The following is a 27,627-nucleotide window of genomic DNA, read 5'->3' as shown; positions in this document are numbered from 1 at the left end:
GACTGTGACACACATCTTTGCAGTGCCTGAATATGACTGTGTAATGAAGTGACTGCAGGCATTGTCTGGTTGGTGAGAACTTCTACATGTTCAAAAATCTTGGTCCTGCCAATCAGTGTAATGGTCCAGGTTGGTACCTTAAAAATGCATTTCCTTATTTACTTTTAGTCAGAAGTTCCATATATTATTTATCAGCATCACATATTTTCATTATTGTGCTACCACACTCTTATTCCACCCTACAGTATTTTAGAGTTCCTTTTCCATTGAATTGTATATGTGATAATGCAAATAGCAAAAGGAAAACTATGAACACTGCTATTACATTAGGACAGCCTTTTCCTAAATGCTAACCTAATCTATGCCATTGTAGGAGGGTACCATCTAGCTAATCCTAAATGGCTAAACGTCAATGCAGCTTTGCGTCCAGACGTCCTAAACCATGTCCCTCTGAATAAATAATAAGCAACTCCATAAACAAAGCTGTCTTTTGGTAAAGTGACTTGACTTTTTATATGAGGAAGGAGCTATGCCTAAACATTACCACTATATTTAGGTGGACCCACAAAACAAATGTGATGCAGATGCTTAAGCTAACACCTCTACGCCACTGGAAATAGACTTGGGGCAGCTCGTGCAATATTGTATAACTTCTGTGTGCAATTCCTGAAGTGGCTATTGTAATGCATTTCAGCCCGTAGAGCACAAATCTTAGATGTAGGATTAGCATATTCCTAACTTGACTGCATTTAAGGTGGTTTTGCTCCAAAGCGTTAAAACATTGCACAGTGCACAACTAATTCAGAGAATTTGTGCAAGCCTTGTAGCAATGTTTGACTAAAGTCTAACCCACCAGAAAAGACAAGAGTGAATTTGTAAATGGTGGGCTAGTCATTTTAACCAGTATATTAATGTGCCGCTAATGACCACTCACAGGAGTTGGACAGCTTTACGAAGGCGGACCTTTGCACAACTATGAAAAGTGGTGCTGTTCTGCCCTGTTCATTTTTTTCTGATTTAGCCCTGTGGTTTCCTACAGAGAATTCAACAATTTAGCAATTCCACTGGAGAGTGCTCCCCTGTTCTGCAGTCAAAAGATATTCATTGATGGTCATAAATACTGAAAAACAAAAAGAAAAAACCCAGTTATATGAAGATATCACACAAAGCAACACAACAGCATAGATCCTATGTTCGAGGCATGTGGGCTGCTGAATTCATATCTTAGCATAGGTCGCCGCCTAGTGTTGGATCCGGATGTTTGCACCTTGTTGTCTTGGAAGAGTCTTCGAAGTATCACGAGATAGGTGACTCCTCCCCTGGACTACAGTGCGCATGGACATCTTCTCCATCCTCCGATTGTTTTTCTCCACCATTGAGTTCGGATGCTATTCCCCATCTCCAACTTCGGAACCGAAAGTTTTCAACTTTCTAAGGCCAAAAGGCCTTCTACCTTGACGGTATTGTTCTCATTCGGTACCCCTTGACTCGATAATACTTTCCATCTCGATCCGGTCGTCGACGCGGGCAGTTGGGCCTTTTCAACGCCACGTGGGCCTCCTGCCGATGGAAAGGACCCCGTTTAAAAAATGCCCACAATGTCACTCCAAATTCCCACATACTGACAAACATACAGTATGCAACAAGTGCCTGTCTCCGGAGCACAGCGAGGAAAACAGTCCAGCTTGTGCTCAGTTCCGGTCGAAAAAAACTGTCCGGAACCGAAGGGCCGGTAGACAAGAGATGCAGCGGCGGGCACCGGAACCGGAGAACATTTTCGACGACGAACATGAACTCCCAGAAGCGGCGGACTCCGACCTAGAAATAGTCACCGTAGAGGACCAGTCGGACTCTGATGACCAGATCACACCGGGGCAAACCGTGAGTACCAAAGCCCCGACCCCGCTTCCACCTCAAGACAAGGCTCTGGTCGAAGCATCGCCTAAAGGCCTTAGCCGAGACCGACAGACTCCTTCAGAGGCCCCGCCTTCCGGCTCAGCTCCGAAGACCATACCCAAGCCTTCTGATACCCAAGGAACGAGCCACACTCTTCCCAAAAAGGCCATCGAACCTAAAAGGGTTGTTGAGCCAAAGAAGGTCATCGATCCAAAGAAGGGCGTCGAACCAAAGAGGGTCGTTGACCCGAAAAAAAACGTCGACCCAAAAAAGGCAGTAGAGCCGAAAAAAGTTGTCGATCTAAAGAAAGCAGATCAGACAAAAAAGCCTGTTGATCCGAAGAAGGCCGTCTAGTCTACAAAGATCCTCGAGCCGAAAGGGGTCGTCGAGCCCAAAAAATCACGTCAAACCTAAAAAAGCTATCGAACCGAAAAAAATTGGTCAATCCGAAAAAGGTCGCCGAGCCAAAAAAGGCAGTACAGCCAACAAAAGACGTCGAACCAAAAAGAGCCGTCGACCCAAAAAAGGTCCCCGACCCGAAAACAGCAGTCGAACCGTAAAAAGCTCCACAGACGAAGGCCCTCGAGCCAAAGACTCACCATAAACAAGCGACAAAGCCAAAAACATCGTCGCCAAAGCCACGGACAGTTGAGGAAGAACTTTTCCATCCTGATCCTGTGAGCGAAGAACAATCTAATCTGTATATAGACCCTGAAACAGGACACGTAACCGTTTACAAGAGGAAGAAAAGATCACAGGACACGGACACTTCTTCTCCTGTTCCTCCAAAGAAAAAAGACTTTGGGATATCTCCTTCAATGCCTTTTACTCCTCCTCCTTTCATTCCTGGCATGCCTTATGTGCCTTACTCTCCTACACCTTCAGGTTATGATGAGACAGGAAACTTGGGGGAAGATCCTCAGGATCCTTTTGTAGAACCCGAAGATCAGGATATCCAAGATAACACATGGAGTGACCATAATGTTCCCTATGATGCATATGATCCACAACCCATCCCTGACACCTCTCCATATCCTACAAAGCCGTCTCCTACTGAGGACACTATTGTTTTTAACCAGCTAGTGGATAGGGCAGCTAAGTATCATGGTGTAGACATGCACACTGACCCAATAGAAGAGGATTTCCTATTTGACACCTTTCCAACATCTGAGAAAAGTGTACGTACATTTCCTATGTTAAAAGGGGTACTAAAACACGCGCCAGACATTTTTAAAGATCCTGCCAGAGCGCGTGTCCTCAATCCCAGAATTGAGAAAAAGTATAAATCAGCCCCTACAGATCCTTCTTATATTAAGTCTCAGTTACCATTAGACACACTAGTTGTATCAAATGCCAGAAAACGAGCTAATTCGCAAACGACAGGAGATGCTCCCCCCTCCTGACAAAGAGTCAAAGATATTAGAAGCCTCCGGTAAAAGAGTGGCCTCCCAGGCAGCAAATACCTGGATAATTGCCAACACACAGGCTCTCTTAGCACGTTACGATAGAGCACACTATGACCAACTGGAGGGTTTACTACAACACCTGCCAGAACCTTTTAAGGCTAAAGCAATAGACCTAATACAGGAAGGCAAATGTATCACTAGTGCTTCCATTAAATGCGCCCTTGACGCAGCGGACACAGCCGCCAGGTCGATCAACACTAGAGTATTACTACGCCGGCATGCGGGGCTACGCATTTCCGGCTTTAAAAATGAAGTGCAATCAACCATCCTCAACCAGCCCATTAACCAACATTTCTTGCTTGGCCCTGCAGTAGATACCATCTTAGAAAATATGAAAAAAGATACGGATACCGCTAAGTCCATGGGTGCACTTAAGTTTCAACAATAAAGAAGTTTCTTTTGTCGCTCCTCCATTTGAGGCTCAGGTAGAGGCAACACATCACAAACTTCCTCCTCATTCAAAAGTAATATCCAAAGCACCTTTTATAAGAGTGCCAACAGAGGAGGTTATAGAGGCAATAACAACAAAGGCAGAGGACGGGGTGGTATTAACACATGAGCCTCTGCCACCAACAAACAGTGACTCGCTCACACTCCCTCCAGACCATTTAACACCAGTTGGAGGCAGGTTAACACAATTCCTATCAGTCTGGAGCGCTATCACTACAGACAGGTGGGTGAGACAAACTATCCAGTATGGTTACTGCCTGGAACTCACTTCTACACCACCCAACATACCGCCCAAACACCGTTCAATGTCCACATTACGCTGTTACAACAAGAGGTGCTCTCCATGCTCCAAAAAGGTGCCATAGAGCCAGTCCCATTTCAACATCAAGGGACAGGAGTATACTCTCTATGCTTCCTCATTCCCAAAAAAGATGGCTTACTCAGACCAATACTAGACCTCAGACCGTTGAACCAATACATACTCTCAGATTATTTCCATATGATCACTCTGCAACAAGTACTCCCACTACTCCAGCAAGGCGACTTCCTCGCCACACTAGATCTCAAGGACGCATACTTTCACATTCCTGTACATCCAGCTCACAGGAAATACCTCAGGTTCACAATAGAAGGTCAGCACTATCCATTCAAAGTTCTCCCCTTTGGAGTAACTACTGCACCAAGGGTGTTCACAAAATGCCTAGCAGTAGTAGCAGCACACCTACGGAGGCAACACATTCATGTGTTCCCCCTACCTCGACGATTGGCTCATAAAGGCCAACTCATACGCACAATGTGCCAGCCACATCTCTCACATGCTACAGCTACTGCACGATCTAGGATTTTCCATAAACTACCCAAAGTCACACCTGCAACCGTCCCACATGCAGCAATATCTGGGAGCAACAATCAACACCACAGTAGCAAGGGCATATCCAAATGAAAACAGGATATCCAACATACAATCTCTCATTCACAACTTTCAGCCACAACACTCTCTGCCAGCTCGAGTGTTCATGCAGCTCATAGGCATGATGGCCTCCTGCATATTTATCGTCCCTCACGCTTGACTGCACATGCGCCCCTTACAACAATGCCTAGCACGCCAGTGGAACCAAGCTCAAGGACAATTACAAGACCTAGTGTTGGTAGTCAGTCGCACTTACCACTCTCTGCAGTGGTGGAACCCACAAAACCTTTCCAAGGGGCGACTGTTCCAAGAGCCAGTTCCATGGGTAGTATTAACAGAGGACGCATCACTGACAGGTTGGGGAGCCCTTCTCCTTCAGTATACAGTCCAGGGTCTCTGGACAGTCAAACAGAATACACTACATATGAACTACTTAGAGTTACTAGTAGTATTCCTAGCAATGAGGGCTTTTCAGAAATACTTGACCAACATGGCTGTGTTAATCCGGACGGACAACATGACAGCCATGTACTACATTCAAAAACAGGGAGGGACACACTCTCTACAACTGTCCCACCTAGCACAGAGCATATGGAAGTGGGCAATTCTTCAAAACATTTACCTCCTGGTAGAACACCTCCCAGGAATAGACAACCAGACAGCAGACCTACTGAGCCGACACTATCAGCAAATACATGAATGGGAGATTCATCCTCAAGTTCTCCACCCATTCTTCCAAAAGTGGGGACATTCAGACATAGATGTGTTTGCCACAAAAGAAAACTCAAAATGCCAGTCCTTTGCCGCCAGGGTCCCACACCCATTGTTACAGGGCAATGCGATATGGATGAACTGGTCAGGCAGATTTGCGTACGCTTTTCCACCAACCCCACTGATTCCATTGGTGGCACGCAAACTAAGGCAACATTCACTCACAATGATCCTAGTTGCTCCCACATGGGCAAGACAATCATGGTACTCGACACTCCTGGAACTATCTATAGCCCCCCACCAAAGGCTATGCCATTGGCCACAATTGCTAACACAGAACCATGGAGAAATCAGACACCCCGATCCCAATCAGATGAATCTAGCGATCTGGCTCCTGAGGTCTTAGAGTTCGGATATCTTAACTTGCATCCCGACTGCATGAACATTATCAAGGAAGCAAGACGTCACACTACCAGAGCATGCTACGCAGCTAAATGGAAAAGATTTGTAATCTATTGTAATAATAATCAAATCAATCAATTGGATGCCTCCATCCAAAACATAATTTGTTACCTGCTACATCTTCAAAGATGTAACCTAGCATACTCATCAAGGCTACACCTTGCTGCTATAGCAGCATATCTTCAAAACGGACAACATGTCTCCCTGTTTAGAATACCACCTATCAAAGCTTTTATGGAAGGACTTAAAAGAATTATCCCTCCAAAGCATCCACCTTCTCCAGTCTGGAACCTAAACATAGTACTTAGCAGACTCATGGGACCTCCCTTCGAACCACTTAATTCATGTGAACTACAGTTCTTAACATGGAAGGTGGCTTTTTTAATTGCCATCACCTCCCTTAGGCGAGTAACTACAGGCACTAACCATTCAGGAACCTTTCATGCAGATACACCACAATAAGGTAGTACTCCGTACAAACCCTAAATTTATTCCAAGTCATCTCCACTTTTCACATCAATCAGTCCATAGAATTACCAGTTTTCTTTCCAAACCTGCAATGAGTAGCTGAAAGAGCTCTACACACACTAGACGTTAAAAGATCTCTGCTATATTATGTTGCCAGAACAAAATCATTCAGAAAGACAAAACAACTATTTGTTGCCCTTTCACCACAACATAAGGGTAATCCCATTTCCAAGATAGGAATAGCCAGATGGATCGTTAAATGCATTCAAATATGCTATCAAACAGCAAAGCGCACTTCAACGGTTCCCCCAAGAGCACACTTAACGCGCAAAATGGGGGCATCCATGGCTTTCCTAGGAAATATTCCCTTAGAAGACATATGTAGGGCAGCTACATGATCTACCATACACACCTTCACTAAACACTACTGTGTTGACGTGCAGGCTAAGCAACAAGCTGCGGTGGGCCAGGCTTTCCTTAAAACTCTTTCAAACCACTGCAGCTGGTATAGGTAACCACCGCTAGAGGAGAAACTGCTATACAGTCTATGCTAAGATATGAATTCAGCAGCCCACATGCCTCGAACGGAAATGGTACTTACCAGTATGCATCTGTTCTTGGCATGTAGGGCTGCTGACATTCATATCGCCCACCCTCCTCCCCGGTGCCTGTCACAGCTTCAGGGTTACCTTCTTAACATACATTTACATGGTCATCTCTTACTATTCTATACTCCATCTTTGCCACAATGGTGAAAAACAATCTGAGGATGGAGTAGATGCCCATGCGCACTGTAGTCCAGGCAAGGAGTCACCTATCTCGTTATACTTTGAAGACTCTTCTAGGACAGCAAGGTGCAAACATCCGGACCTAACACTAGGCGGCGATCTATGCTAAGATATGAATGTCGTACAAAAGGGGGTGGTGATGGACGGAACATCTGAACCCGTCCGTCACCACCCCCTTTTGTAAAGATATGAATGTCAGCAGCCCTACATGCCAAGAATAGATGCATACTGGTAAGTAGCATTTTCCTTCTGCTGTCCATGGAAATTGCAGAATACCTGTATATTTAAAAACGCACACACTTCAAGGAGCCTGCACCTTCCCTAAGACAGCATGTCTTCTACTGGCAGTTGACTCGGTGCACACCTTTCAAAAGCTTAATAAATACCTTTTATATTGAGTTGTACCAAACTTGTACTAGACATTGGGTTTTGAGAGTCGATTTTGACTTCACAGAGTATAGCTACTATACAGAACTTTGAAAATAAGTAGCCTTTCCGTTCGAGGCATGTGGGCTGCTGAATTCATATCTATAGCATAGATCGCCGCCTAGTGTTGGGTCCGGATGATTGCACATTGTTGTCCTGGAAGAGTCTTCGAAGTATCACGAGATAGGTGGCTCCTCCCCTGGACTACAGTGCGCATGGGCATCGACTCCATCCCCAGATTGTTTTTTTCCGCCATTGGGTTCTGATGCATATTTGATCACTCCAGTTCGAATTTGATAAAAACTTTCTTTTCGGCCCACAGGCCTTTCCTATATCATCGGTATTGTCTTGCGTTCAGTGCCCAGCTCTGTTCCGGCTCAGTTCCCGAGTCGGACATCCAGAGGAGTCGCGTGGCTCTTCGGTGCTCGAGGCCCAGTCAACGCAACAAGACTTATTCGACAAAACATCATGGAACGGAGCCCGTTCAAGAGGTGCCCCGTGTGCAACTCCAAGTATCCCCACATCGACGTCCACCCGGTGTGCAACAAGTGCCTGTCGCCGGATCACGATGAAGCCAACTGTATGGCTTGTTCTCGTTTTCACTCCAAGAAGACGATTCGACTTCGGCGCGTGGCGCGCCAGGAGGCCCAGCAGACGGCACCTGACCCGGTGAACACTTTCGATACCGAGGCAGAAGAAGCAGACGAGCAGGAAGTTCAAGAGCCGATTTCCATTCCAGCGGCAGAGATCGACTCCAACTACGACGCAGACGTAGAAATGCTCGATACAGAAGACGTCGTCGATGAGGTAGGAGACGACGATGGGGCCTAAGGGGCCACGGAAGATAGCTCAGGCGAAGAGCTATGCCCCGTTCGGACATTGACTAAGGCTCAGGTCGAGGGATCGCCACATGGCCTTACCCAAGATCTTACACCTAAATCCAAGGTCTCGCCTCCGGGCCCGACTACGGACACTTCTGCGGAGCCGCCATTAGTCAAATCGAAACCGAAAGAGAAAGCTTCCGTCTCGAAAGAAGCTTCTACGGAGCCGCCATTGGTCAAATCAAAACCAAAGGTACAAACTTCGGTCTCCTCAAATCAGAAAGTGATAGAGGCACCATCGAAACAGAAAGCGCCTGTCGCATTGGTCGGCTCCACGTCTTCGTACATGTCGGTGCAGACGAAGACAAAGAAGGTTGTCGAATCGGTGAAGTCGCTCAAGGGCGTCGAGCCGAAGACTGGGGCACCGAAAGCGCTTGCCAAAGCCGCCGGCGCCAAAGGCCGTCGACACAGTCAAGGGACTCGGAGCTCCGAAAGCTGTCGATACTACCCGTCGGTCCGAAAAGGCCAAGAGTACTGCTACCCTCGAGTCACCGCATGGTAGTGGCTCAAGAGCACCTGTTGAGTCGACGAAACCGTCCGCATCCTTCACGAAGCAGGTGTCGGACTCGTTGCAGCGCATTAAGGACAAGGCTTCCGCGGTCGATCCGAGGGATACTTCCACACCGAAGCCTGCCGCCAAACCGCACAAGTCAACGGCGCCGATTCAGTTCACGCTGCCGCCGAAAGTGGCGCCAAAGGCGTTCGCGCACAAGCCGGTCGTCGAGCCGTCCATGAGTCTCTGCCGGCCCGAAGCCTACCCCTGCTGTTGTGGGCACAAAACATCGACAACCCATACTCGAGGACCAGTCGGAACAGTTTATAGACGCCAACACCGGTAAACTCTCCATTTACAAGCGCAAGATCACACCAGCACAGCCTATGGAGTCCTACACAATTCCTTTGAAGAAGAAAAAGGATTCCATGGGTTCCCCAGTTCTTGTTGAACTGATTAATCCACGTGCTCAGGTCACTTCTCCAATCTCGCCCACTTATTCTGATGTGGAGGCTGGGGAAGGTGACTACGAGGAATACAACTACCCTGCCGACACTGATCCTGAAGATCAGCATGACACATGGGCAGATGCTGCAGACCCGGGGGATCCACAAACTGCCAACTGCAAACACTCAAGTGTATGCTGTCAAAAATCCCCTCTGAGGATTCTGCGGCATTTAATGCGCTTATTAAGAGGGCAGCCAAGAATCATGACGTCCAGCTTCATGCTGACCCTATTGAAGTAGACTTTCTGGTTTGACACCTTTTCCTCCTCTGAAAAGACCGTTAAGACTCTGCCAATGCTGAAGGGTGTCTTAAAACATGCTGCAGACATTTTTAAAGATCCCACACGTGCAAGGGTTATAAACCCCAGAATTGAAAAAAAATACAAACCGGCACCTGGCGACCCTACCTACATCAAGGGCCAGTTGCCATTGGACTCTCTAGTTGTTTCTAATGCCCGGAAGAGGGCAAATTCACAAACTACTGGTGATGCTCCTCCCCCTGACAAGGAATATAAAGTGCTAGAAGCATCAGGGAAGAGGGTGGCGGCTCAAGCGGCCAATATCTGGGGCATTTCTAACACGCAGGCACTCTTGGCCAGATATGACAGGGCACATTACGATACACTTGAGACCCTGTTACAACACTTGCCAGATGAATGTAAGGAGGCAGCAGAGATGCTCATTCAGGAAGGGAAACTCATCTCAAATGCTTCTATTAAGTGTGCACTGGACGCTGCGGACACCGCGGCCAGGGCCATAAACACCAGTGTAATGTTGCGGCGTCAGGCCTGGCTCAGGATCTCCGGGTTCAAACCGGAGATACAAACCACCATCCTGAATCAACCTGTGAACCCTGATCACTTATTTGGTCCTGAGGTGGACACCACCCTGGAAAAAATCAAAAAGGACACCGAGACTGCAAAGTCTATGGGGGCTCTCCAGTCCCAGCAGTTCAGGGGTAGCACTTTTCGTCGCTCAAGCAATAGAGGTGTTTCCAGAGGCCAGATGTCCCAGCAAACACAGTACACTAAAAGTGGTGCGCAAACCTCATACAACAAACAAAGCAGAGGTGGCTATCGCGGAAACAGCGCCAAGGGCAGAGGTCGTGGAAACAACAGCTCCCGATCCTCCGCCACCAACAAACAGTGACGCCTTGTCACTGCCCCCCGACCATACAACACCAGTCGGGGGGAGACTCCAGCAGTTCCTGCCAGTCTGGAAATCCATCACCACAGACAGGTGGGTCAGAAAGCTTATCCAGTACGGTTATTGTCTGGAGTTAACATCCACTCCACCCAACATTCCCCCAAAACACCGTCCTATGTCCACAGAGCATTTGCACTTATTGCAGCAAGAGGTGCTCGTCATGCTGCAAAAAGGGGCAATTGAGCTCGTACCAATGGAACAAAGAGGCTCGGGAGTGTACTCCCTGTACTTCTTGATCCCAAAGAAAGACGGGTCCCTCCGACCCATACTGGACCTCAGGCCCCTAAACCAGTACATTCTCTCGGAACACTTTCATATGCTCACGCTGCAGCAGGTTCTTCCGTTGCTCAATCAGGGGGATTTCCTCGCAACATTAGATCTCAAGGATGCATATTTTCACATTCCACTACATCCGTCACACAGAAAAAACCCTCAGATTCACCATTCAGAATCAGCATTACCAATTCAAAGTCCTCCCTTTCGGAGTGACCACAGCGCCCAGGGTGTTCACAAAATGCCTGGCAACAGTGGCTGCGCACCTCAGGAGACAAAACTTTCATGTCTACCCTTATCTGGACGACTGGCTTGTCCAAGCAAAGTCGGCCCAGCAGTGCGCTGCCAACATGTCCCACACTATTCACCTTCTTCACGATCTGGGATTCTCACTGAATTATCCAAAGTCACACCTTCAGCCCGCACATGTGCGGCAGTATCTGGGCGCGACGATAGACACTCTGGCGACCACAGCGCAGCCAAATTCTGTGAGAATCAACAGCATTCAATTGCTCATACAGAAATTCAGACCGCAACACTCGCTTCCAGCACGAGTGTTCATGCAGTTGATAGGCATGATGGCCTCCTGCATCTTCATAGTCCCGCACGCGAGACTACATATGCGTCCGCTTCAAGAGTGCTTGGCACGTCAGTGGAATCAGGCTCACGGGAAGTTAAAAGACCTAGTGTTGGTGACCGGTCGTGCATACAACTCTCTGCATTGGTGGAATCCACACAACCTTTGCAAAGGCCGACTGTTCCAGGAGCCTGTCCCACAGATCATCCTGACGACGGACGCTTCTCTCCATGGTTGGGGAGCTGATGTACTCCACTACACAGTGCAGGGTAAGTAATTTTTATTTGTATATGATTAATTAAAATCTTTACAAAATTGTAAAACGTCCATAATTGTTGTTACTTAAACATAACAAAAATAGGATGCATAAAATTACAGTGTTATTCACAGTTTTATGGTTACCATCGAGGGATTTAAAAAGTTAATCTAGCATGGTTAAGTCTCTTTCTTATTAAGTCAAAGAACTTCACAACTTGACAGTTCAGTTTGATGTCGCTAGTAGAGAAGCACAGTTTGGCTGCCTGTCTACAGGTCCGGACGGCATGTAAGTTAAAGAAAGGACGTAAGAGATTAATCCTCAAGTCCTTTACGCTAGGGCAGATACAGATCACATGAACTATGTCCTCCTTGCCGGTTTTGCACATGCGACACTGTTGTGAAGGATTGCTCCTCTCCCAGGGAGGAAGATGTGGAAGTATGGGAATTACCCCGAGGCGTAATTTTAAGAATTTTTCTTTAACATTTATTTTCATGCCGATGCTGAAGTACGCTTGTGGCCGCAGTTTTTCATAGTCACCCACCGTTAGCCATCCGTGTGCTCTGTTTGTTAGGTCTTTCTTGTCTTCTATCGCTGATGGGCTTTACTAGCGGACGTCAGTTGCCAAGTATTGGAGGGGGTTGATTCGTGTTCTACCTGAAAGGTGGATGCTGCCGCTCTTCTTGCTTTCAGCGAAGTTGGTATGGGGATGACAGTCGCTATCTCAAGAGTGGGTTGACACAGAAATTCCACTGGGGTGGATAAGCCTACTTGGCTGCTGTTCATGCGGCTGGAGTCGTGATCATCTTTTAAAAGCGGGGATTGAAGACCTCTAATGTTCCCAGTCATAGAGAATATGGCTGTTCCAGGGTCTTTAAGAAAGGCGAACTTTGTGTAGATCTTAGGTTGATGTGAACATATCCTTTTCTTTGCTGGAGTCCCGTCTATGGTTATAAGATTAACTGGGTCAGTTGGTGAAGGTTTTTTCATTTGAGGTTTTTTCATTTGAGGTACTTGAGGTAGTCCAAGCTGTGCCGGTCTTTGAGACTGTTGTGGTAGCTGGAGGGCAGTAATTAGGGAAGGTGCATTAGCAGGGACCTTGACTTGGTCGTTTTTGTTTAGCGGTTGAGTTGTGGGTAAATTTGATGTTTCCATTACTGTAAGGGGTGAGGCCTCAGTATTATTTGTGTTTTCTTGATCGTTTGTGCTTGAACCGAGTTCCTTGGGATTATTCGAATTTGTTGGGAGTGTTGACTCAGGTTTCCCCAATTTTCTTTTCCGCGATCTCAGTGTAGAGTTGGGTTTTGGTTGTTGCCTGATCAAGCCAGATCTCATTGCGCTCCCTTTTTGTTTGGCTTTAGTGCCTTTTTATATTTAAGTAGGCTAACAAGATTGCGGAGTGGACACGTGAGGGTCGGGCCTCTCCCCCTGTGTCCAGTCTCTAGTCTCAGTGATAATTGATGGGAAAAGATTGCTGTGAGCTTTCGGTTCTAAAAGGATTTTTTTCTTTTTTTTTAATGGTTATCCGTGTATGTTTGTAGTTCCCAGTAATGGTGATGGTCTGATGGTCCGGTATTTTAGTGCCTATTTGAGAGAAAGCTGATGTGGCTGGATGACTGGCAGGCTGGCTGAGTCGCAGGTTACTACCCACGGGATAGTAGTGCCTGCTTTACTAGAATCAGTCTTTAAGGCTTCGACAAGAGCCGGGAGGTGGCAGGGGGGCACAGGAGGGGCGTGGTGGATAAAGGAGCGGCGAGCGGAGCGCGCAGTGAGGACCTCGGGTCAGCAAGACCTAGTCCGGCTGCCTCAGTCACCCCCGGGCTCTTACTTAGCGGCCACCTCTATCGGCAACCGCGCTCGCACACGCCCTAGGTAGCCTAGAGTGTCCCTGGATAGCCCTGTGGCCCTGCTCCCCTTCCTCCAGTCCTCCAGTCCTAGGTATGGTTGTAGGTAAGGTAGCAGGTATGGTTGCAGCAGTCCAGGCGATCCTGGCGCCCTATACCAAGTCGCGGCTCCCCCCGCCGCCTCCTGGGTACAGGCTTCCCCCCTTGCTCAGTGGGGCGGGGTACAAACGGCGGACCGCAATCACAATTGCAGTGCCAGTACCGACCTGGAAAGAGACCGGGTTGGGACCGGTGCAGGAGTAGGAGCGAGGGATTGGGAGCAAGGGAGCAAGGAAGAACACTTACTCACTCGCTGCTTGTTATGCCACCGTCGTCGCTCCTTGGCTTGCTTGGCTCACTCAAGTGTTTCACACTGCCCGCCAAAGCCTTTGCCCTTGCTGGTGAGCTGCACTGGGTCCCTCCTTCAGCCTGGGGCCCGGTCTGAGGCCACGAGGGGGTCGACTGGGACAGCTTCAGTCTAGGGCAGGCGGGCTGCTCAGGCTCAGGCGTTTACGGCGTGGAGCAGGTGACCTCTTCGTCTCCCGCTCTGCTCTGCTTTGCTCTGCTTTGCTCTGCTTCCACTGCCTCCACTGAGGCTGACGCTAGTGCTGCGGCTTGTCCGGTTTGCAAGACGGGACTAGAATGGAATGTAGGAGTCGACACGGCAGGCAGTGGCGTTCACAGCCCCCCCGCTCAGACCACACCTGTCAGCGCTACTGCGTGGCCGGTATCGCAGGGCGGCTCAAGGAAAACGGAAAACCGTAGGCAGGTGTGCTTCTGCGGCGGGCGTGACTCGATGGGAGGGTCTGCCTGTGCAGGCAGCACACTACACGCCGCCCGCCGCCGCTGCAGCAACCGCTTCTGCCTTCTCTCGCAGCCCTCGGAGCTCCACAAAACACGGACTGCACTCAACAATGGCCAGTAATCGTGTATAGGGCACTTGTGGCTCCAGCTGCCCCACCCTGCACCAGATAGCCTTTGGATGTTGAAAAAGCCCCCTCCACGGCTCCTGCCGCGAGAAAGTGAACTTTTGCGGCTAAAGCCACAGCCCGCGTCGGAGAACACTCGGCCGCTCCTGCCGAGAAAGGCTCCCGCCGCTCCAGGGGGCCTCCCGCTGTATCCCTGCACTCGACCGCTGCGCCCGAGGGGGAGACGTCGGCTCACCTGCTGTGATGCCGCTGTGCCGGTGCCGAGGAGCCACAATGAAATGCGGTCTCAATACAGGCGGCACACTCAATTCTGGTACCTCCACCTGGGCTCCTGACCCTCCTGGGTCACTGTTCGTGCACTCGACCGCAGGAAAGCCACTTGCCAATGCCGGCTCACACAGCGTTAGCGGCTCTCCTCTGTCTGGCCTCCCGGACCGCTCTCAGTCTCAGTCCGCTCGGCGCTCCGCACTCTGCACTCCGCCACAGTGCAGGGACTATGGACTACGCAGCAAAAGAAGATACACATCAACCACCTAGAGCTGATGGCAATCTTCATGGCAATAAAGGCATTCAAGGTAAATCTGTGCAACAAAGTCGTGTTGATCCGGACGGACAACATGACGGCCATGTACTACATTCAGAAGCAGAGAGGGACACACTCCACAGTTGTCTCATCTGGCTCAGAGCATGTGGAAGTGGGCCATTCAGAGGAACATCTTCCTCATGGCGGAACACCTCCCAGGCAAGGACAATCAGATGGCGGATCTGCTCAGCAGGTACAGCCACCAAATGCACAAGTGGGAGATACATCCATCAGTACTCCACCAGTACTTCCAGCAGTGGGGTCATCCAGAGATAGACCTGTTCGCCACAAAGGAAAACGCCAAATGCCAAAGCTTTGCCGCCAGGTTCCCGCACCCACAGTCGCAGGGCAATGCGACATCCCTGTGTGCCATGCCTTCAACCCACTGCCCTGGCATCGATCAGTCATCCCTCTAGGTGGGTGACCTATACCAGTGGTGAGGGTATCGGTGCATCAGCCCTGTACCCCTACAGTGTGCAGACCATTTCTTAGACATTGTAAGTGCAGTGCTGCCATTAAGAGTATGTGGTGCTGGGAGTTTGGTATCAATCGTCTCAGCACTTTAAACCCACTTTGATGCCGGTGTGGGATTTAATGAAAAATGCACACAGAAGGCATCTTAGGGATGCCACCTGAAAAACGACCTAACACTAGTGCCAGTTGCCACCACCAGTCCTGTTTCTGGACCCCTAGATCGAGAGCCTGCTACTCTCGGGATCTGAAACAATGCACATCCTGGGGCGAGGTGCCAAGCCTCCTCCCCCAGGATGGGTAGGATCCACGAAGGGGAAGCTTCAAATGCGTGCCGCCTTAGTGAGCTTCCCCAGGCCTTTGCTGCTTCCAGCAACTGATTCCCACTGGTTCTTACCCCCCTGTGGGCGGGAGAATCAGCGGGAAAATCAAGTAAGGAAGGGAGGTGTGCTCCCCTTTGCCAACCCCACCCCTGGGGAAGGAAAGGTGAAGCACAACTCTCAGTCCCCGCCATCTTGCAGATGGGGGGACCCAGCCAACTAGAGTGAGGCAAATGCCCCCTCCCACTGGAGGGTGGCATAAAAGGGGGGTATACCCACACCAGGGAAGGAACCCATTGGTCTCAACCTTTACCTACCTGTTTCACCCCTAAATCTAGCATTTAGTGGCAACCCTGTACCTTGCCTCCTCAGACAAGAACAGACTAACAAGAAGAGAAGAAGGACCGAAGAGCCATGCTGAAACGATGAGGAGGAGGACACCCATTGACTTGGCCCCATCCCTACTGACCTGCCCTTACCTCGAACCTGCTCGCGTACCTGCTCGCGTTTTAAGTTGGGGATTAAGTCCCCTTGAATCCTGCGTTCCCCTGGCGGCCAACTAGCCCACCAGGTACCTCCACTAAGCGCCAGGGAGCTGCGTTGCAGAGAGGTGTAAAAAAGGGGCGTGGCCTCAGAACACCTCTCTGCAACGCAGGCCCCTGGCACATACTGGAGGTTCCTGGTGGGCTAGTTGGCTCCCAGGGACCCCCAGTATTCAAGGGAAATACATTCTTCCACCTAAAACGCGCCAGGGGACGCGTTTGCTGAGTGCTGCAGTTAGAGGGGCGTGGCCTCTGCCGCAATGCCGGATTATTTTTTTCTTTCAAGGGGGGCTGTGGGGCCCCCCCCTCCTTATAAATTATTTGGGGCCCTGGGGACTCCATCTCCCCGAGGGCCTGCTTTAAAAAAAAAAAAACGTAGCCCCCCCCCCCCCCCCCCCCCCTTTGACCTCAAGTGGCCGGGGCTGGCCTCATTCCTTTTTGTAATCATTAATGGAGGGGGGGCGTGTGGCCCCCCTCCTAGGCCACTCATGCCCCGGGGACCCCATCCCCCGGGGCCTGGCCTCTTTGTTGGGGACCCCCGCGGTCCCGCCGGCTTCCCGCCTACTGCGGGAGCCGGCATTGCTTTTCCACTCGGGGTGCTGCCAACATGCAGCTCCCTTTGTGGAAAAGCAATGCGGTTTGGATTTTGAAAGCGAGAGCAGGAAACCTGCTCTCGCTTACAAAATCCAAACCACAGTTTGCTATGACAGGGCGGGAGCCGCACGATCAATTCTAAGTTTTAAAAATATTTATTATATATGATGCATTTTGATACAGGGAATGGAAATTAACCTGCATTATTTGTTTATTTATTTATTTTATTTTTTAAGTTTTATAGTGCGCGGACAAGACCCTTGCGGGTATGAGCGCTTTACAGTGAATGAGTATAGTTATATCATACATTAAAGATCTGCAGGATCATAATACATAGCAACAAAAAGCATATCAAAATAATGCAGTACAGGAGCGGCCTGATGAGTCATAGTAGTACAATAGTGATAAGAATGTCAATATATATATATATATATATATATATATATATATATATATATATATATATATATATATTACCTACTGGCGGTCGCCAGTAGGTATATATAGTTAGGATTTTTTCTCTATGGGATTTGTGAAAATTCTATGTCTAATAACTTTGGCGTTTGTGGACGGAATTGGCTGAAATTTTCAGGAAAATGACACATTTTGTTTCTGAGCAGCCCTTGAAAATTTGGGGGGGGTTCGTCAAGGGGGGGCCGAGAAAAAAGGGGGGTCCCAAAACGTGTTTTTAACATTGAGTTTTCCATAGGGCGGTTGGCCTCACTTTTAGCCCGAACGGCTGAATGGATTTGCACGAAACTTGGCAAAATTGTAGGGACTGGTAGCCCGATGTGCCTTTTGTAGGTCTCAATATATGTGCTCCAGTGGATTTTGAGAAATTAACGTTTAAAAAAAGATATATATCTGTAACAGCGGACCAGGCAGCGTCCCAGGACGCGTACTTTTCGCGCAACGGAGCTTTGTGAAGCGAAGCTGATTGGTTCTCCGGCGTCTGTCAACATTCCAAACAGTCCGTAGCGGCCGCCATCTTGTCTCTCGGTAGGATCGAGAGACAAGAGGAGGCGAAAGCGAAGGGGCAAATGACCATAAGGGGGAATAGTAGATCCTCGCTGACCCCCTAGGTTTGATGTGGAGGTTTTAAAAGGGCCCCGCGGGGCAAAAAAAAAAAAAAATAATAATAATCGAACGGCTGAATGGATTTGCACGAAACTTGGTAAAATATTAGGGACTGGTAGCCCGATGTGCCTTTGCTAGGTCTCAATATATGTGCTCCAGTGGATTTTGAGAAATTAACGTTCAAAAAAAGATATATATCTGTAACAGCGCTCCGCTTCGCGTAACGGAGGTTTGCGAAGCTGATTGGTCATTCTGTCACTGGGCTATAGTTGGGCTACATCTGGCTGATATTTGGGCTACATTTGTTTTTTTGTGTGTCTGGCGGCCATCTTTGGGCTACATTGGGCTTCATTGGGCTACATTGGGCTACATTTGGGCTCCAACATATATATAGGCCAATGTAGCCCAATATATATTTTTCAAAGTTAATTTTCGTAAAAACCACTGGAGCATATATCTTGAGACATAGCAAAGGCACATCGGGCTACCAGTCCCTACAATTTTGCCAAGTTTCGTGGAAATCCATTCAGCCGTTCGAGCTAAAAGTGAGTCCAACCGCCCTATGGAAATGAAGGAAATGAATGGGTAATTTGTAATTAGCAAATAGCTAATCGCAAACTAGGAATGGTAAAGAATCGCTATTTATTCCTTAAAGTTCGCTATTTAGGAAATGCAAAAAACTTTGATGATACATATGGCGGTTCATCTCTAACAAGATAAGAAGCATAGGGATACATTTATGATGACTGGCGCATCACCAGGGATGTGTTAGTCATTCTGTGCCGCTGTTCCGTCACCTATGGTGTGCTGCATTTACAATGCGGCGCATCATGGGGCAAAAACAGCACAGATGCGTGATGTATCTGTGCCGTAAAGGTGGCGCATTGCTGGAGTTGTATCGCAAGTGTGATGAAGCTCCAGCAAGGGTCGGGGGTGCCCCTGTCGCAGGGTTTCTGTTCTCACACAGAACTGTGGACAGAGGATTGGAACCTCGGCGAATTAGGGTGTCCCAAAACTCACGTTAGTAATCAAAAACTCCTTAGCAAGCTAGGTACAGTGTCACATTGGATATAACAAACTCTCAATGTTTAGACAATCCAGAATATGAACTTATAGTACCTCAGGATACGTGGAACTCATGAACAGTCGGTCGTTATATATTTCTTAGAAACCAGAACATGGAGTTAAGAAGAACACATGTGTATTTGAAATGTTTATTTACTAATGCCGTCTTCTCAGGCGTAGTACCTTAGATAATACAAGTACACATATTATCAGTAGCAAAATTACCAGCATAGTTACTAGTACATAAAAAGCGAATGGTGATAGTATGTTAACATGCTGTAAATGAATAAGAGTTAGCAACACTTATAAGCAGCCGCGGGCCGTGGAGGGAGTTACGGTGAGGCAGGGAGGCGGGGAGGGGGAGAAGCAGGGTGGAGAATACAAGTACACATATTATCAGTAGCAAAATTACCAGCATAGTTACTAGTACATAACAAGCATTGAAAATGCAATAGGTCTCGCAATAGAAGAGTTTGACATTTTTCGTTTTGCATATAGATGAGTGGCGTTGCGTGGATGAGTGGCGTTGCGTGGATGAGTGGCGTTGCGTGGGTGAGTGGCGTTGCGTGGGTGAGTGGCGTTGCGTGGATGAGCGGCGTTGCGTGGATGAGCGGCGTTGCGTGGATGAGCGGCGTTGCGTGGCTGAGCGGCGTTGCGTGGCTGAGCGGCGTTGCGTGGGTGAGTGGCGTTGCGTGGGTGAGTGGCGTTGCGTGGGTGAGTGGCGTTGCGTGGGTGAGTGGCGTTGCGTGGGTGAGTGGCGTTGCGTGTGTGTGTGGCGTTGCGTGTGTGTGTGGCGTTGCGTGTGTGTGTGGCGTTGCGTGTGTGTGTGGCGTTGCGTGTGTGTGTGGCGTTGCGTGTGTGTGTTGCGTGTGTGTGTGGCGTTGCGTGGGTGAGTGGCGTTGCGTGGGTGAGTGGCGTTGCGTGGGTGAGTGGCGTTGCGTGGGTGAGTGGCGTTGCGTGGGTGAGTGGCGTTGCGTGTGTGAGTGGCGTTGCGTGTGTGAGTGGCGTTGCGCGTGTGAGTGGCGTTGCGCGTGTGAGTGGCGTTGCGCGTGTGAGTGGCGTTGCGCGTGTGTGTGGCGTTGCGTGTGTGTGTGGCGTTGCGTGTGTGTGTGGCGTTGCGTGGCTGAGTGGCGTTGCGTGGCTGAGTGGCGTTGCGTGGGTGAGTGGCGTTGCGTGGGTGAGTGGCGTTGCGTGGGTGAGTGGCGTTGCGTGGGTGAGTGGCGTTGCGTGGGTGAGTGGCGTTGCGTGGGTGAGTGGCGTTGCGTGGTTGAGTGGCGTTGCATGTGTGAGTGGCGTTGCATGTGTGAGTGGCGTTGCGTGTGTGTGTGGCGTTGCGTGTGTGTGTGGCGTTGCGTGTGTGTGTGGCGTTGCGTGTGTGTGTGGCGTTGCGTGTGTGTGTGGCGTTGCGTGTGTGTGTGGCGTTGCGTGTGTGTGTGGCGTTGCGTGGCTGAGTGGCGTTGCGTGGCTGAGTGGCGTTGCGTGGCTGAGTGGCGTTGCGTGGGTGAGTGGCGTTGCGTGGTTGAGTGGCGCTGAGTGGCGTTGCGTGGTTGAGTGGCGTTGCATGTGTGAGTGGCGTTGCATGTGTGAGTGGCGTTGCATGTGTGAGTGGCGTTGCATGTGTGTGTGGCGTTGCGTGTGTGTGTGGCGTTGCGTGTGTGTGTGGCGTTGCGTGTGTGAGTGGCGTTGCGTGGGTGAGTGGCGTTGCGTGGGTGAGTGGCGTTGCGTGGGTGAGTGGCGTTGCGTGGGTGAGTGGCGTTGCGTGGGTGAGTGGCGTTGCGTGGGTGAGTGGCGTTGCGTGGGTGAGTGGCGTTGCATGGGTGAGTGGCGTTGCGTGGGTGAGTGAATGGTTAGCTGTTGCTTATGCGACGTATAGCACTTAATACTAAAGTAGGCAGACCTTCTTAGCCTTTGTGAGAATAATAGCAAAATAAAAATAAAAACCAGATCAAGTCAAGGACGCAAACGGCACCATGCTATTGTTTATTTACTCAGATGATTTGCATAAAAATGTAACTTGTGAGCACGTTTCTCTAACTCTCCAATAATCCCATTACAACACTTTGTACAAATGAGATTGGGACTCATCCTTCCGAAGTCGAGAAAAATGTGCAATGCTGTGTTGAAGTTAATTTTTTTAATTAACAAAATGCAAATAATGTGGAGAGATTTCAAGTGATTCAGGAATGGGCGCCCTTGTAAAGAGAAAGTACGGCCGGCCTGGGCAGTGATAGGGGAGGAGGGAGGAGAAATGCGAGTCACGGCAGCAGCAGCCTTTGATGTGCCTGCCGGCCGGCCGTGAATAATTAGGGGGTGAGAAATGCGCTCGGAGGGCTGCCTTTGATGTGGTAATGCGAGGCAGGCGGCTGGTGGCATTGTGCACGCGCTTTTTAGGGCTTGCGCAATGACCTAAAAAGCACATGCACTTGAAGGAATCGCCAGTGGAATCGCCAGTGGATAAACACTGGATAAGCCCCTATAGAGCTTCGCCAGCTATGCGCTGAAGCGCATCAGCAGGCGAGCCCTAAAAAGCGAATGGTGACAGTATGTTAACATGCTGTAAATGAATAAGAGTTAGCAACACTTATAAGCAGCCGCGGGCCGTGGAGGGAGTTACGGTGGGGCAGGGAGGCGGGGAGGGGGAGGGGCAGGGTGGAGAGGGCTCCACCCTGCTTCTCCCCCTCCCCGCCTCCCTGCCTCACCGTAACTCCCTCCACGGCCCGCGGCTGCTTATATCTCACCCTCCCTAATACACATATTATATTATTTGCTAAGAAGGTCTCTTTGTGTTGGTTTAGGGCGTGCCCATACTTTAGTGTCTTAGATTTGAAGGAATCACATCAGCATACACCAGCTCTCTCTTCATGTGAACCGCATCAACTGTTGTGTATGTGTGTTCGGCAAAGCAATATAAAACCCGCCTCATGCCCAGAATTGGCAGAAGTTGCACTTATGTTATGAGTATGAAGTCGTGGAGATCAGACCTCATAACAATTCTGTATCGTGTTGTTCTTGAAACTTTAGCACTCGCTGTACAGATATAGTTTAACAAGCAAAGCAGATAGTAGAGCAATAACATATTATTCTCATGTAAACCACGATGAACTACTAGGTGGAAAGCTAAAGCAACAACTAAGTGTCGTGTGCAGAAGTTGCAAAAAAGGAAAAATGGCGTTTAAACCGGTAATGAGCCCATGCTAACTTAACACGGTGTAAAGATATCCAGGACCTAGATGACACCTCCCCATGATCCGGAAACGAACTGAATAAGATAATAGAAGTGCCATCTCATGAGAGCAGATTGCAAGTTTATATGTGGACGGTCCGCAAGGTAAAGCATTAAAAACTAGGAAAATTTAATGCTAAAGAAAAATAAAACAGCCAAGTACTTTATCGAGTCTTAAGCCAATAGGCAAGGTAAATAATAAAAACTTGAAAAATAAGTCAATGAATTGTCAATGAAATGCTAGTACTCAGCATATCAAACATGAAAAAGGTCTATGACATAACTGTGTATGCAAAATAAGCTGCAACAGCCTCCAATAGGAAGTCACCGTCTTCATCCGAAAACAGTTCAGCCATCCAATTTAAAAGCGGAAAAGAACATACGTGCTCTCCCAGCACCGGATCCTCTATCACCATCAGAGGACAGCTCGGTGGGTTTTCAAGAAAGCTCTGTTCCAAGAAAGACTGTGCTGCCGCCAGTAAATTCCAGGGACCAAATAGTCCATGCATCAATGCCACAGCCATAATCCTTTCGCCAGGACAAACCAACTCGTGAGTAATGATAGGAGTCATCAGCTGATTAAAGTCGACGTCAGGAGAACCCGGTCCGCAGAGACACAAATCAATGGCCCAATCGAAATCACAGGTCAGGCAGTGAAATACAGGCTGGACACAGGTGAAGTAGGAGAATCGAAAAGATAATCCATATGCCGTGCTTAATATCGCCAACGGCATTGTGCCATAATATTCTAGCATGCGATTGCGGAACAGTGTCAGCAGCTGCAGGGTGGGAGGTTGCATAGGAGGGACATCCATATTTAAAAATGTAAAAAAGCACAAGAGCGTCCGCTGGTAATGCAAGTAAAAATGCCAATCCACGAAGCAGAGTGGAGAAAATACAATGAAAGAAAGCAGGGATGACTCCAAAGATTTTCTCAAATGAAGTCACGAGACCACTGGTAACAACTTTAAAAAAGTGCGCCAGGGCCTTTGTGGAGGATGCGTTAAAGATAGTCCGAACCATCTTGCTGAAATTGAAAGGCAAATGTGAATTGAAAAGGGTCTGCACCTCTGTACGGGTGTTCGCTATGTGAAGCACGAAAGTTTCACGGGCCGAACTCAAGGCCACCTCTCTCTGAGACAAAAGAGCTCTTATTCTTGCCATGCCGTTGAAATCTCTCCCAAGGTTGGTATTTGTGGCCAAATTGAAAACTCCCTATGTTCATGTGTGGGAGGAAATAGAACATTTCTGCAGCAAATAACCCGTTCACTTACTGTTACGATAAAAGGAATACTTTTAATTAACCCAGAACAATCTTCATTATTGAGCATCAAATAACTACCATTTTCCAACAACTTGAACGTGGGGATGATAGCAGGAACTGGCGTGCCTTGCAACACGCAAGCCATATTTGGTCGGTGTTTGTTGCATGAACCGTGTAACTGTATGTGCCTACACATTAGTGAATGATCTGGCGTCTCAGTGCATTCCTCTCCATTCAGATAAACTTCTTGATCATCTTTGAAACATCTGTATGTGTATGGAAGCGACCAGACCTCATGAAGAAAAGCACTACCTAAAGGTTCATAACGACCTATTGGTATATATTTCATACAATTTGAAAACTTATATAAAGCAAAAGGCAGCGTTATTAAACCGTGGATAAGGCACGTTGCCAAAAAACCTGCAATCCTCTGCTGATGATGTCACTGAGCATGTCATGAATGATGTAATATGTGACATCATCAGCAGTGGATTACGGGTAATAGTATCTCTAGTTTACTCTCCTATAGCTGTCTTTCTTTTAACATAAGTGTCTGTTTCCTTCCCTTATACTTACTGTTTTTGGTTCGCTTCCGGTTCGCGTACCGGCGAGCGAACTGGGAAGCGAACTAAGAGAAATAGAGGTTGGCACAGTTCCAAATATTGTACCAATTTTTTAATAACGGGGAGGTAGTTCTGAAAAGAACTTCTTTTTTTTTTTTTTTTTTTTTTTTGAACATTTTTTTACTTTTTTTGAATTTTTCTGAACAGTTTTATATTTTTTTGGGTTTTTCTTGGAGGGGCAATGAAAACGATTCATTGTAAAGGGCTCAACAGGAGCAACAAAACAAAAAAAAGTATTTATTATTTTGGGCGTTTCGTACAAACTTGCATATGATAGTCAATAGCTCTGTTGATCAGAGTGATGCTTCTTTCTCCGTAGCAAATGAATCCATCGCAAAATACGCAGATGTGTTTTACTTCACCAAATCTCATTTGTATATTTGGCACCATCTCCCTGCCCTCTGGTCCCGTTACTTCCGGTACAACAGATCTTCTGGCCATAATAGGGAGATTATCTAGGTCGTTCCGAAACTGTGCAGCACTGTAGTTGTTAGGATGCCACCTAGTCATATGGCGATGCATTGTGTAGTTTCCGAAACTGTATTTTTTCTCGGTTCCTCTGGACAGTCTATCTTGACATATAAGGCAAGTTACGTATCTTGCATTTACTTTTTTCTGACCTTTGGGAATTTTAAAAAATTGCCAAATGAAGTTTTCTTTCCGGTGAGACGTCCTGGGCTCCTCAGGCAAAAACTGCCTCTCTTCGTGCTCGTCGTTCTGTTCCTCTTCTTCGTCTTCTTGTTGAATTATAACTTGAGCAGGTGGTCCACTCTTCCTTGGAGGTGGTGGAGGTGGTGGGGAAGCACCAGCTGAAGCTACTAAAGAAGCCATTGCTCAGTGATCACAAAGGGTCTTTCTCTCACAATGATGAAAGTCAGAGTGAGGAAAGAAGGAGGGATTTTCATCATTTGGGAAAAACGAGAGTTCTCAACCAATGAAAAGTGTTCATTTTAGATTATATGACCTAGTCTTACATCATTAGGAAACCAAAAGTGAAATGAACCAATGAAAAGTGTTATTACCAAGTCACATGACCTGCTGTGTTTACGTTAAGCGCTTTGCAGGGCCTCCCGGTTTGCTTCCAGAAACCTGCGCTTTGAGACTCGCTTCGCGTACCAGTTCGCTAACGTAGCACGTCATATGACGTATCACGCGACAACGTGAAACGTCATGCGGACGGGAGGCGTCACGATGTTGTTTTCTAACGCGGCACTTGCGGTAAAGAAACGTTTACCGGCTCGCGGTCTATTTCGCGGCATCAAGGTCAGCTAACGGGAAGCTTCCCGATTCGCGAAGCGGGAACGAAGAAAAAAAAAATAAAAAATAAAAATTATTCATAAACATATAAAATATATTTTTGGATTTAAAGAAGAATACATTTTACAGCTACAGATATTAGCTGTTAAAAAACCAATGAAATTCACTGAAAAAACCATAGGTTATAGACCATATATAGTTAGGAATTAGCATTTACAAAACCTTGAAAATTCACTGAAAAAACCATAGGTTATAGACCATATATAGTTAGGAATTAGCATTTAGAAAACCTTATTTTACTCACACAAAACCATTGAAATTCCATATATAGTTAGTTGCACTAACTATATATCGCGCATCCGCAATCCACTGCTGATGATGTCACATATTACATCATTCATGACATGGTCAGTGACATCACTGATGACATCACTGATGACATCTCAAATGACATCACTGATGACATCTCATTTGACATCAATGACCATATCACTGATGATATCATTCATGTGACAATACAATGCATCTCCTCACATTTTAATATAACCTCTGTTACAACCAGTGTTAAATACAGAGTATAATTTTTGAAACCATTGACACACCAATACTAGTTACTACATACGCACTCACTGATTCCTACGTCTACACACACATTCACTCATTCATCCATACAATCATTCATACATACAATCACTCATCTTTACAACACTATCATATGCACTCATACACCTATACAGACATTTACACTCTGTTGCTCATCCATGGAGTTACTCACACACCTAGTCAGTCATGCAAAGAATCAATCACACCTCCATTTTCTAATCTATACAGTTAAACATAGAGCACCTTACATTTTCAAACATATACTAACACATACTTACTCTCTTATACAATCACTGATACAAGTACACATTGATCTGCACAGTCACACACCTCCCAACCAGCCACACACACACTCAGTCTCCCATACAAATACTTGGCCAACCAATCAATAACCCATATAGCCACTCATATAGCTACTGATCAACACATGCGGCAGCTTGCACAACAACAGACATACTGATGCAAACTTTCACACAGTTTAGTCACTAACCTATGCATTCAGTAGGACGCATTTAATCACTCACTCATACAGTCAACCACGCACCTACTAAAATCTTCATTCAGACACTTATACATCTAGTCATTCTTCAATATGTAAAACATATTTTAACTTTACAGAAACATACAGTCACTGGATGTTGTCATCAGTGATGTCATTTGAGATGTCATCAGTGATGTCATCAGTGATGTCACTGACCATGTCATGAATGATGTAATATGTGACATCATCAGCAGTGGATTGCGGATGCGCGATATATAGTTAGTGCAACTAACTATATATGGAATTTCAATGGTTTTGTGTGAGTAAAATAAGGTTTTCTAAATGCTAATTCCTAACTATATATGGTCTATAACCTATGGTTTTTTCAGTGAATTTTCAAGGTTTTGTAAATGCTAATTCCTAACTATATATGGTCTATAACCTATGGTTTTTTCAGTGAATATATATATATATATATATATATATATAACATCACTGAGCATACAAAAAGAAAGGAAGTAAGGTGCAAAGCCAGGGCTGGCATGAAACTGCTCTACTGGACCTACTTGAAGCCCACTGTGGTAAAGCGTGGATGTGTTTTTTTGTTTTTTTTTGTTTTGTTTTCCATTTGATGCTGATTGAACGTATTTATTTATTTTTTATAGCATTGATGATGAGAAACCAAAATCAGAAATTGAAGATCAATTGCAAAAGCAACTGCTCAGTAAACCTGATGAAGTTCAAAAAGAGGAAGAAGACCAGTCAAGAACTCCTGAAAAGAATAAAGACCACATTGGAGGCGAACCCAACAGTACAAATGTAGTGAGAAAAGGAACCTCATCAAACACTGATTCTGATGGGGAGGAACAGCAATTACAACAGCAGGAGGAAGAGGGAGAACAGAAGGTACCAATGTATTGTTTGCAAAAAGGAACTTTTATTG

The 27,627-nt window shown here is 47.4% G+C and overlaps 1 protein-coding gene across 4 annotated transcripts in view; it reads left to right on the top strand.

Annotated features, from left to right (window-relative positions):
* The window catches only part of PSIP1 (PC4 and SRSF1 interacting protein 1), a 546,371-nt gene that overhangs the window by 321,876 nt on the left and 196,868 nt on the right, over positions 1-27,627 (top strand). For all 4 annotated transcript variants that reach the window (XM_078675914.1, XM_078675912.1, XM_078675916.1 and 1 more), the window contains one exon: positions 27,350-27,590. In XM_078675914.1, the coding sequence (XP_078532040.1) occupies positions 27,350-27,590 (241 nt within the window). The remainder of the gene's footprint in view (positions 1-27,349; positions 27,591-27,627) is intronic.

The sequence above is a fragment of the Lissotriton helveticus genome, chromosome 2_1, assembly GCF_964261635.1.
Source record: "Lissotriton helveticus chromosome 2_1, aLisHel1.1, whole genome shotgun sequence".
Taxonomy (NCBI): Eukaryota; Metazoa; Chordata; class Amphibia; order Caudata; family Salamandridae; genus Lissotriton; species Lissotriton helveticus.
The sequence above is the reverse complement of the archived record's forward strand: the minus strand, read 5'-3'. Positions and strand labels throughout refer to the sequence as shown.